This window comes from Drosophila serrata, unplaced genomic scaffold, assembly GCF_035046125.1.
Source record: "Drosophila serrata isolate PLE 108 unplaced genomic scaffold, ASM3504612v1 contig_272, whole genome shotgun sequence".
In the NCBI taxonomy this organism is placed as follows: Eukaryota; Metazoa; Arthropoda; class Insecta; order Diptera; family Drosophilidae; genus Drosophila; species Drosophila serrata.
In genome coordinates this window covers 5,178,753-5,191,653 of record NW_028257170.1, presented here as the reverse complement: position 1 = coordinate 5,191,653, position 12,901 = coordinate 5,178,753, and the positions used below count along the sequence as shown (strand labels likewise).

At 39.2% G+C, this 12,901-nt stretch overlaps 1 protein-coding gene across 1 annotated transcript; it reads left to right on the top strand.

The window, feature by feature from the left end:
- The first annotated feature begins 9,598 nt into the window (after positions 1–9,598).
- On the top strand, positions 9,599–11,938 carry LOC110177490 (P protein). Its single transcript, XM_020944242.2, has one exon. The coding sequence runs from the start codon at positions 9,713–9,715 to the stop codon at positions 11,822–11,824; it is 2,112 nt and encodes a 703-aa protein (XP_020799901.2). The 5' UTR covers positions 9,599–9,712; the 3' UTR covers positions 11,825–11,938.
- The last annotated feature ends 963 nt before the right edge of the window (positions 11,939–12,901 follow it).

Sequence of the window (12,901 nt, the reverse complement as noted above, 5' to 3'; positions counted from 1 at the left end):
CCACAACCAGTGAATAATTTTTGCTATTCATAAACGTTGGCGGGGTTTGCGGCTGTGATGCTTATGCGATTTTTATTTGGCCATAAAACGGAGGGAAACAAGTGGGTAATAAATGTGAAATGTCAATTGGCTTGCCGGCGAAAATATCGCAAAAATTTAATAAATAAATAACGAGGCAAAATGTGAAAGCTCCCCGGTCGCAGCTCCCTCTTCTTTCTCTTTCAACAAAAGTGCACATGTGCGATGTGCGGCACGGGAGCCTCGATTTATTTCAATCGGAGTGCAAAAATTGCGCATACGCCCCGTCAGGCAGAGCACTGAGCAGCACTGAAGACTGACAGATAAAATCATTAAAGTAAGAGAGCCAAGTCGACGCTAAAACATATATCGACATGCTGCTTGACAGTTTGACTATTTGACTTAAGTACGCCCGGATGCCGGCAGACAGAGCCGGGTTTCCTTTTTCTTTCCCCCTGATGTTCCACTGAGATCTGGAGCAGGGTTTCCTTTTTTTATTCCCCAGCTGCAGCGGGGTCCGAGGATACTGATGATGGTGATGCTGAATAAACTTGTAGACGATGAAAATCGCAAACATGCAGTTTATTTTTTTGCCCTCGAAACCCCGAACCGTCGTCGCATACCTCGGGGATATGGCAAAAGTTTCGCATCTCGATGTGTGTGAGCAAATAAAATTTGTTTAGTGCCGAGGCGCAAACTGCAGTCGTGTTGACGTGTTGCATTGTCGCTTGTTTACCCAGCCAGAACGATATAGCCAAAGGATATAGAAGTTTAGGCACCGGATAAATAGGGGAATTCCCCAAAGAAAGCTTAGTGTTGAAGCCGAATTTTTCACTAAATTTAAATGAATGTAAATTTGAACCTTTTTTGGGGAAGCAAATTAAGCTGAGCACTTCCTGGTTTTGACCAACTCTCAGTTGACTGACTTTGGAGAAAGCCAACGATTCCATTATCTTCTACACTGGCTACCCGCGGCGCTTGATTAATTGCCGCTTGTTAACGCCCCGGCTGGACGCTCAAGGGTTAACCCGACGCCATCAGTGTCCGTCCGTCAAGGATTCGCTTTAATTTCACAGTTTACTTGCCACAATCCCGCCACTGCCACTTGCCCCAGTCCAGGGCCAGGGCAGTGCTGGAATTGAAATGCATTTTTAATTAATTGAGAGAAAACAGAAATACTGCAGGGAATCAGCATGATGAAAATGGTTGACCTTTTGAAGGCTGAAGTCTGCTTTCACAACTTGGCAAGGTTAACCATGGTTTTAAAAAGTTATGACAGCCAATTGAGGTTTTTACTGGATTTGTTTGAACTTAACTTCAACGTTTGCCGTAGGCTGAAGTGACTTAAATAATTAAAGACTTTCCTTGGTATATATTTATTCTCACTTTAATTGGATTAACACACTCTCTGTTAAAAATAGAAAGTCTTTAATTTAATAGTCTCTCTCTCAAAGTTGACTCAATATTATTTAACACACTGTTCACTTTAGTTGCAGCCATCAAAAAGTATTTAAAACTAAGAACATTTTTAGCCAGATACTTTCACACATTGTTGGGCAAAACAAAGACGTGCTTAAGGCCACTATGAGACAACAGATATGTATCTGAAAACTGAAGTAGCTTACAAATGAGCCGAGGAGTGAGCACAAAGAGCGCAAAGTTCCATTTCGTGCATTTTATTTTTGCACTTTGAACTGGCACAAAGTTGACAAGCTTTTTGTTGCGAAGTGAAATGAAAATGAAACTGAAAGCAGAAGCAGTAGCAGAAGCCGAATGAAAATTGGACCCAAAAATTTCTGGACATTTACGATGATTTTGTTGTTGTAATAATTTTGTTTGGGGAACGACGACAGAGTGAGGTGAGCAATTTGAGGGAAAACTTTTTGAACAGCGCCCAAGTACTTCAATTTAAACTTTTTAGCCAGTCCCCCACAAGTTAATTTTTTGTGTTCTCCTTTTTTTGGGGACCGCCTTCATTTGGCTTCAAGGACGCCAGAGATTTGCCCGAGAAAGCGGGATTCGGTAAGGCTTTTGGATTAAGGACATTAGAAAAGGGTTGCAGCTGAAACTAAATGAATTGCTAATTAAGTTGGCCGAAACCAGGCTAAGACAAGCTTAGCCTGGCAAATTGTTATAAATCCCAGAAGCATTACAATGCCCAGTTGCATGGCGAATTTTTCGTATTTTTTCCCATGGTCAGCGACGCGTGTCGAACTTCATTTTGATATGGGTCCAGGTCACTGACATATCAATTTGACCACAAAAGCCTTCAGACAAAGGCCGGACCCAAGTTTTGGCCACAGAATTCAATTTGGCCACAATGAGAAGACGAACATGAAAAATACTCAAAAATTTCTCTCTTGTCAGTAGTTTTGCGGAATGCCGACAAACTTTTATTTGCCAGAGAGAGAGAGTTCAAAAGGTGCGTGTCGTCCTGGTGTGAAATTCAGAGTGCAAAAGACGAAAGCCAAATGGCACGGGGAATGGCCATTTCAATTTCTCGATATGGAAATTTCCAAAAGCAAATCGAACGAAATCCATTTCAAGCTGATAAAATATGTTTCAAGTATTTGCTGATGAAAAAGTTGGATGCCGAGAAGTTGAGCAATAAATATGGGGAATAAATGTTTGAATTATGCACTTGGAGGAAATATTAACAATAGTTTAAGGAAAGTGTAATACAATTAGATTTGGCTTAGCTGGTTTTCAAAACACAATACATTGAAAAACCTTAAGGAATAGTTATAAGCTTCCCAATAATCCAAAAAATATATTATATATTAAAGTTTAAGTTAAAAGTACTCAGGGTTCATAAACAATTTGTATAATAAAGATGATTTAAAAACGTAAGTCTTTGAATCTCTATATAAATAATATATTTTTAGCATTATAAAGTTTCCTTAAGTGTATGTCTCTTGGCAGGACATTCATTTCGGTCTGTTAGTGAAATATCTTTGCAGTTCAAAGCTTAAATTAGCATTCTGTTCAGTGAACCATAAGCACTTAAATCATCCCAACTGCGATTCACAAATGATGTGCTCTTTTTATTTCTTGGGTGTGACCACGAGTGTCCAATGGAAATGACAGCACTCTCGTGTCAAGCAGCTGGCAAAATCCTGGAAAATGCTGGAAAACCTCATCTGCCTTGCAGGACTAATTGGTTGATGATTATGCAGTGCCTTTGTCCACACGATGCGCTTTTCAAATTCTCACCCATCCTGTCCGGACGTCGGATGGAGTCGTTGTTGTGGTGGTGGCGCAATGATATGATGTGTCAATCAATCATGTTCATCTGATTGATCTCGGTGGGCAGCAGTCGTGTAGTTTGTCAAATCGAGAAAGTTGAGCACGGACAAATAGAAGTTTGGTTTCCAAGTCCCATGTCCGAGTCCAGAGTCGAACGAAATTTTAATGAGAAAATTTCGGAACTTAAATCAAAAGCACATCGATGTCGATGACCCTAATTGGAAGTGAACTCAATATGCTCCATCATGATGCCTCACTTCATCCTTAACGCACATTGGCTCGGATCCACTCGAGGCCAAACACATGTCGGCAATCGATGATAAATGATTACTTATAATGCCGTTAACGCATATAGCCCGGATCCTCAGGCTGGAGAAAAACAAGCAAATCAACTGGCCATAAAAGCTCGAAGAATTTATGTCTATATCGATGACGTCGTTTCTTAAGGCATAAAAATTCCACTCAGCCCTCGAACGTTTTTCTTCCATTTGCATTATATTATTTGTTATTGATTTTATGAAAGCCTATCATCTATGTGCCGTTTTTTTTATGCGCGGCTTCCCTTTAAATCCAAAGCCAATTTAACTGCCAGCCATGTTAATTTTTTGCCCATAAACGGCGCTTAATTGGCCAAATTATGTGTGCAAGCAAAGTAAGGGGTGGGTCAAAAAAGTAAGCCACAAAAAATAAAGCGAGTTGGAAAAAAACTGAACGGAAATACAACACTTTTTTCTACATAAAAATATACTATTACAATCTGGAACACCCTTTAGAATGGCTCTAGCGCTTGTTTAAGTTAATGACACTATTTGGTATTTAACACGGAATATTTAAATTTTCAATTAAAAATTGTGTATATTTATGCCATAAAATTAATCCTTTTTTATATATCAAAGCCTAGCTAAAATATAAAAAATAATATGTAATCAAGTGAATTCATTTTATTAATTTTTTCTGGAGAAATTAAATAAAATTCTTTAACTAATAACATAAGTTAAATTCCTCAAAAGCTAGCTTTTGTTGGAGCTTAAATATTTAAAATAAAAAACTGAAATTCAATTTTTATAAATACTACATTTCCCCTTTTTCATAGAATATTTTCCTAGGAATTCCACAACATTTTCAAAGGACCCCTTTTTCAGCACAAGAAAAAGCTCGTCTAAAAGCGAAGGGCACACAAAGTTGCTGCCAATTGCAGTTGGCTTGTGGCTGGAAAACGGCGGCTACATGGTGGCTTGACGTTTAATTTAAAATGAAATACATCAGGCTGGCCAATTATTTGAGCAATTTTGCAAATTAGTGGCCCAAGTCATTTTGGGCTAGCCCCAAAAAAGGGGCGGCGGCAATTACCACAGTCAGTGTGCCACCGCCCTTCTCCTCTCTAGCCTCTCTGTGTGGCGGCAATGCAAATAATTGTAGCACACTTTCCCCCAGCTGCTGCTGCTAATTACCGCACAAGAGAGACAATTGGATCTAAAGAGAGAGCGAAAGTCTGAGCCCCAAATGCCCAAATGCACAAGGTTAACACAGCTTGACTTTTGTCAGCGACGTCTCAAGTGTGCCGCCAGCCGACAATATCGCACGCACATAGCCTCGCCCTGTGGGCCACGTTAAAACGCATTTGGGCCGATAAAACAATGGCGCCCAGCTAGCGAAGGTTAAAATCTGAATGGGATTTAGACAACAACAAAAAATAACAAGAACAGTCAAAGCGGGCCACACAATGAAATTTTAATTAAGTCTGAGCTGGAGCTCGCTTTGTGCTGATGCAGCCGAATGAAAATGCCACTGATTATGTTTGTACACCGGCTACCTATTATTTTTCTTTGTCTCTGAATGGGATATACGGGTCTGGGATGGTTGAGAAAATATGTTTATTCAGGGAATAAAACTTTGGATGTGGGATAGGGAAATAGATATCTGAAGATACAGGGCTTTACAAAAAGTAATTATTATCAGTTAGATTGAATTCTATACAAACAAAACTAAATAAATTTATTTTAAAATATTAAAAAAGGAATTTTAAGGTAATAAGACTCAATAAATATGAGTAAATCAAGTTTGTTTTTCTAAACTAGGATCTGCTTTATATACTACAATTTATATTAATCATTAGAGATCGAGAGTGTTTCTCTAAGAACTTTTAAAGTAAATATGCATATTTAACATCAAATTCTCTTCCGTTTTATTTAAAATTTTAAAATGTATACAGGGTATCCTTAAGCCCATTCTCAAGAAACACCTCCTGCTTGAATGCCTCTTAAACTGCTAAAATGCTGGCATACACATATATTTGTTTGTAATTTTTCTGCATGTGCAGCATGCATTTACTTTTCTACTTTTACTTTTACCCTTTAACCCCTGTCCCTTGTCCCTTGTCCCTGCTTCCTCTTTTATTCTATTTCCCCAAAACACTCGCTTCCCCTATTTGTATCTCAACCCCGTATTCCTTTGTTGCTTTTGTATGCGTCTGAATGGCTACACAAATACAAAACGTCTGCGCATTGTATCTTGTTTAGTATGAAACATAAATGCATTTGTGTAATTACACAGCATACATAACTGTATCTGGCGAGCCTTGTTTTAGGTTGTCTGCTGGTCTGGAAGCGGAGGAGGGAGGGGAGGGGAGGGGAGGGGATGGGGAAAAGCGGAAAAGCGGGCGAAAAGCAAGCTCCTCACTAATTGAAGTAAATGTGCTAAAGGCTTGCCCAAGTTATTCGCAATGGGAGTGTTCTTTGGCTAATGATTGTTAATGGATTCATTAGGAATCTGTATTTTTATATTTAGCTAAATGGGTTGATTTCAAGTTAAGCAAATTTAGGGAAGTTGCTTTTATGTTAAAGTACAGATTTCACAAGATAAATTATATTTAAAGGGTCATGAAATTGTTTGAAGTTTACAAAGTTGGTTTAGGTTTTTAATATACATTTTGTTATTTAAGCTGATATCTCTTTATGAGAATTTAAAACTTTTCTAAAGCATTAGCAACATTAAGTTCATCTTTAAAGCTAAAATATAACAATTATATAGTCAAAAGTCTTTCAAATCAATCAAATTTCTACATACAAAAAAATACAAAAATATGTGTTAAATTTTCTATGCATTTTTTATATGAATAAAATACGTATAATTAGTAATAAAAGTATAATATTTCTATACTAATAAAATAGTAATATTATTAAGGGTTTATAGATACATTTAGTCAGTAAACAGGTCCTATAAGTAATTTATATTTAAGTTTGTAAGCCTTCAGTTTAAAATAACATTGTAATATTAGTATTAAATGCTGTACTAATAATAATGTCGAGCTTAATTTTCTTTAACATAAAAATACCCAAAATGTTGGACAATGTACCCTTCACACTCATTAAAGTAAATCCGCTTGGCCTATACACTAACCCAATCAACTGGGTAACAAATAATTGCAACAATTGCTCTCGTAATCGAATAGTTAATTATGCCCAGCATGCAACAGGCCAAGTCAAGCTATGCGGTCTCTGCTCTCATTTAGTTTTCATTACGAATTTTGGCGTGGCACGTGATGGGCATAGATAAATGAAGACAAATAACTCTTTCGCTCACATCCAACCCACAACCAGAATCCAAAGCCAAGCCAAACCCCACGATTTGTATGCACAGTCTGACCACAGAGTGTAATACAATGGAAAAATTACTTGCTTACCTCTGGATCGCAGCGACCTGCTCCCTGCTCCCTATTTAATTAAGCACTTAATTATTTAATGCGCTGATTGTGCAATATTTCAAAGGACCCCACCCTGTACTTAGCTTTGCTTAGCTCAGCTTAGCCAGGGTCCTTTGAGAATGACCGGTAGAGTGGACCTTAGAGCAATGCAAAAAATTACTCATACGACATGTTTGCCCGACATTATTATCAATATAACATTATTAATATTACTACATATTATTAGTAAATAATATTATTACTTATATGAGTACTATATTTGTTTTTATGTTGGCTTTAAAGTTTAAACTGAAGATCAATAGCTCAGTGCAATATCATGGATATCATAAATTACTCATACGACATGTTAGCTGTATAAGGGGTTTCTATAAAACTTGTTTAAAATTACTAGAATAATTATATATTATTTTTATACTTTTACTATTGATTTATTATTTTTAAACTGTCAATTAACTCAGTAAAATACAAAGAAAACTTATGTATAAATTACTCATACGACCTGTTAGCCGGTTAGAGCATTCTTTTCAACCTCAATAATAATACTGTTTTATTATTGTATAATTATTATACTTTTTATTATTAGTTTATTGTTATTAAGCTAAAGCTTAACTCAAGATTATACTTTGAAAACTCAAGCATAAATTACACATACGACCTGTTAGCCTGTTTAAATTATCAATTGTTTGGTTTTAATATTTTAAAGCATTCACTGCTCAAAATTAAGTATGGTCCACTCTAATAAGGAAGTGTGTGTACGTTTTTGGGAAATGAGAGGGTGTTAAGGTGTCATAATTATCGCTTTGGGTAGCCGAAATTTAATCAGACCACCGCCACATACATACATAGGTCAAGCCAAGGTGCGGCTCAGTGTTTCCATTTGATTGCCTTTCTCTGTACAGATATTAAATGAAGCGAAGTAGGTCTATTACACTTGAAACAAAAGTAAAATACTTAGTATTTAAGTAAAATATAAAATTACAAAATTTATGGAAGAAATATAACAAATAAAACCTAAGAATAGAATCCTTTACTCAATATTTTTTCTTAATATTTCCTTGTCCTGAAACATTTTAATTAATTTTTAAAGTGACTCATTCACAACTGCCAGAAATATGTCTTTGACATCATATGGAATTCATAGCCATTGCAAGACTTTTAATAAAGTCAGCCACCATTTCTTTGGTGGCACTTGCATTTCATTTCCATATGTTGACTATGGCAACCGCTTGTCTTTCTAATTAAACTTGAGGACAACTCGGCACTCAGTTTTATTATGACCAGCCTGGTCAGCTATAATTAAGCTCATTTTGCATGTTCTTCAGTCTAAGAATTAATAAAAACACATACAAGAAACTGAAGAGGGTAGGGAGTGCACACATTATTTAACAAGATTTTATTTCCGGCTGATTTACCCTTGGAACTGAAGTGAAATCAATCGATATACAACTTGCAACCGATGTGTTTGTTGTTTCAAGTGACATTGTTTATTTACATTAATCCGAACCTGCCCATGCATTCATTATTCAATCAGCAGTTTTCAATTAATGGCTAAGACAACAAGTCCCCCGCCTACCCCACATTTCAATACCAATTCCATTACAACACGAATCAATTTAATAGAGTTCTCACTCCCCAGAGATAAAGCAAATATTGGTACTCTTCGCGTTGCATGTAGACTACAAAAAAAGAGTAGAGAAAAAAACCAAAACATCGAGAAACCAAATCAATTGAAAATGTTTGCTGCACTCAAATTAAAAACACAAACAGGCCGACCGCTGCCAGAGCTACATACATAGTGTGTAAGAGCGAATGTAAACAAAATGGCAAATAAATTTGATTTGTATGCAACAAACGGGGGCAAAGCGAAATAAATACACTGAGCAGCAAGGAAATTTATGCGTTTCATGCATTTAAAATGGTAGAACAAGTGAAAGCGTACCCACCACAGGGAGTCCCCCCCTTTTAGCCCTGGCACACATATTCTCAGCCTTGTTATGCGGCAGAAAATTTGCGCTATTAATATTTGCCTTCAACTGGCAACAGACCCAACAGCAGCCCCAGTCCCATAGTCATTCCCCCATGTCCTGGAGCAACGCCTCCCCTTGCCCGGCACTCCTTGGAACTATCAACACATCTGCCAGCGGCATTGTCAGTTGACAATGGTCCTTTTGGGGCGGCAGAGAAAGGACACGGGGGAGGGCCAATGCTCGGCAATGGTGCGTATTATGGCTGCAGTTATGGAAGTGTGTATTCAGTGCATCCTTATATATATGGGGGGATTCTCTATATTTAAAAAGGCTCAAGCGGCACTTAACTTCTGCTCAAAGTACACAAAGCACTGTGGGAACATTGTGCAACAAAATACCATGAAAAATCTTGTGCATAAATTCATTATTAATGAATGTTTAGGAACTTTAAGGTTAACAAATGCAGGTTAAAATATCTAAGACTTGTGAGAAACTTTTACTAAAAAAAGAAAGTTAAAAATTAATATAATTTAAATATTTATGTATTTAGTTTATATGTCTGTTACTTCTTAAGTATATAGTATAGATTTAATATTTCTTAAAAGGTACAACGAATAATCTTTTTTAAATCTATTAGTATACAAGTATTCTTTCAGATACTTTTCAGTATATTCAAAAAAACACACAACCCACTTATGAAACACTTTACCAGGGCTTTTAGTAACAAACAAATATATAAGTTTATTCCATACACTTCCATTCACACTTACTCTTCAAAATGAAATTTTTGAGTAATTTTTTTGCAGTTACAAATCTAAATTTATTACCCCAAATTTCGGTGTCATGGCCATTGTGGAGTTTTGCCGGAAGAATACGAAATATTGGGTTATACAAGGCAGCCGATGCTGGACACCACGATGATTATGAAGGGGAAGAAAAACCAGTTCCAAGATGGAGATTCGCTCTTACCATCATGAAGATAATCTTCCTGCTGTCGATATGGGGCTTCTTCACAGTTATCCTTTTTCGATGGGCACCCAAGGAGCTTGATACCTCAGTGGTGACCGTGATGCCAAAAGAGATCTTGGAGCAGTACATGGTCGAAAGTAACGATGCCGTCAAGATCACTCTGCAGGGAGCCATCGATGAGGGGAAGAGTAGGGAGAATGTGCCAACGATTGACGTCCGAGTGGAGTGGCGGGACTCGAGCACGAACCAGACTATTCACAGCTCGGACATGTGGAATGTGTATCTGCTGAAAGATCCAGATGGGTATGGCGAGGCCTCCAAAATCTTCAGGATGTCGGACAAAGATCGGAATGAAGTCGATTTGGTGGTGTTCTTGGAAAGCAAAAGCGATAGCCCGATTTCCCTGGTCATGGTAACCGATTTCAGGCCCATTGTTACCAGCTATGCACTCTTTTATGCCGCCCTTTTGCTTGTGGGCTTTTATGTCCTTATCGCCCTGGAGCTAACTGATCACACATTCGCCGCCCTTCTGATGGCAAACACTGGGCTCGCGATAATTACGGCGTTGGGAAATCGGCCATCTCTGTCCACGATCATGTCGTGGGTGGACATCGAGACCCTGACCCTGCTGATCGGCATGATGATAATTGTGGGCATAATGTCCGAGACGGGGGTCTTCGACTGGCTGGCCATACTGGCCTACCGCATTTCGAAGGGGCATTCGTGGCCGCTGGTCTACCTTCTGGGTATAATCACGGCCATTATGTCCTGTATCCTGGACAATGTGACAATGCTGCTTCTGATGGGCCCCATCGCAATCCGACTGTGCGAGGCGGTTAAGGTTCAGACACCACTGGTCCTGCTCGTGGTAGTAATGTACTCGAATCTCGGTGGAGCTTTGACTCCGGTCGGAGATCCGCCAAATGTGATTATATCCACCAACGAGGAGGTAGTGAAGTCCGGCATCAACTTTCCCGTCTTTGTGATGCACATGTTGCCCGGTGTGATATGCTCGATGTTAGTAGCCGCTCCCTTCTTCTATCTGACCATGCGAAATAAGATGTTCAGGCTGACTCACGAGCAGATTCGGGCTTCGGCCTACCGGGAGGCGAGTCGCCGCCGGCTGACCGCTGAGGTAGCGGAGCGAGCAACTATGATACGGAATAGTTACATGCCGAGGAAGGCGCGCATCAGGCCGGCGGGGAATTACTTTGAGACTCTGGCGTTTTTGGAAACCCATTACGGCATCCAAGATACGCCGCTACTGGTGAAGTGCCTGATTGTGTTGACCATAACAGTGTTGGGATTCCTGTTGCATCCCCTGCCCTTCATGTCGGGCGGTACACTTGGCTGGGTGTCCATCCTGGGCGCCATTCTGCTGATCATCCTGGCCAGAAGGAAGGACATCAGGTCGGTGCTCATTCACGTTGAGTGGGCTGCTTTGATCTTTCTAGCCGCCCTATTCATTCTCGTCGAGATTGTGGACCGGCTGGGCCTAATTCATTGGTTGAGCGACCAGACGGTATCAGTGATTGTCAGCGTGAACGAGCGCCATCATACGTTGGTGGCCATTATCCTTATCCTTTGGATAACGGCCATTCTGGCTTCCATTGTGGGTAATGTACCGGTGACCACGATGATGCTCAAGCTGATCCTCGATTTGGCGAATAACAAGAAGATCAAAGTCTCGCTCTCACCACTCGTCTGGTCATTGACCTACGGAGCCTGCTACGGTGCAAATGGAACCCTTTTCGGCTCGACTGCCAATATAGTTGGAGCAGCCATTGCCAGGCAATATGGCTATCGTCTCACCTTTCTGCAGTTCTCCCGTTACGGCCTCCCGTTGACGATCATCACACTTTTGATCGTCACGGCCTACCTGTTGATCGCACATGTGGTCTTCAGTTGGCACAAGTCATAGGTGAGGTAGTGGCAGTGGCAAATGGTTAATCATTCGAATAAAGGTTCTCCGTGGATTTGTTTATTCGCTGAGCTCTACAGACGGTTAATAAAATAAATGTTTGACATTCTGAAATTTTGATTTCTTATTAATTAATATTAAAAAGAGTATGACCACTTTGGGTATTTGGAAATATCTTTTATCAGTAAGGGAAAATATCGATATATTTGAGAGGCTGCAAACTTTTTAGCCCACTGTAATAATTTTACATAGCATACTTTGGTGCGCGGCGACCCCCAACAACTTCAGCTGTAATGACAATGCGTAGCTCGGCTAAATTCTTCCACTTAATCGCACAATAATAGCTCAAGGGTGTTAAATATGCATAAACAGCGACAACAAAGCCAACAACTGCGATTACAACAGACTAGATCTCTGTGTGCAGCTGCATAACACCACCACATCTGGTTCCAGGGTCCTTGTGGCTATGCATTCTTATTATCCCACTCGTAGAGTTTTATATAAACGTTGCAAAATAATCGGTTGCAATTACATTCGCTTAAAAAGTTAATTATAAAAATTTAAATAAAATCCAGTAATCAAAGTCCAAAGGGTATGAGTCTGGCTTATTAAAGCCAAAGCCCCCAAGCGCTGTACATTTGAATTCTTCGTCAGTCGCAGGCAGCAATCAAAGAAATTCTTGGGAAAAACGCGAATAACGATTTTGCCACGAGGGAAAAACAAGGCCAGGCCAAAACAACAAACACATGCAATCGCCCAATAAATCAACTAATTAAATATTCCAATTCGAAGCTGAAGTATTTGATTTTTGCAAATTTAAACAACACACACAAACGAGGGGAGCACAACCCTTGTTTGCTGTTTTGCATTTTGACTCTGATTTGATGTCGCGACTTGAATCAACATCAGCAAAAGCAGCAACAGATATATTATATTGGGAAACACGCGACGACACGAAAAATGACTGAAATAATATCAAATGAAATGAAATGAAATAAAATAAAGCGAAATGTCTGATTGCGTTGGCATTTTTGGCTTTCCAAGGTTTGATTTGCTCACCATGGCAAACATGAAAGT

Coding starts and splice junctions, on each gene's coding strand:
- LOC110177490 (XM_020944242.2), top strand. CDS start 9,713: ATGAAATTTTTGAGTAATTTTTTTGCAGTTACAAATCTAAATTTATTA.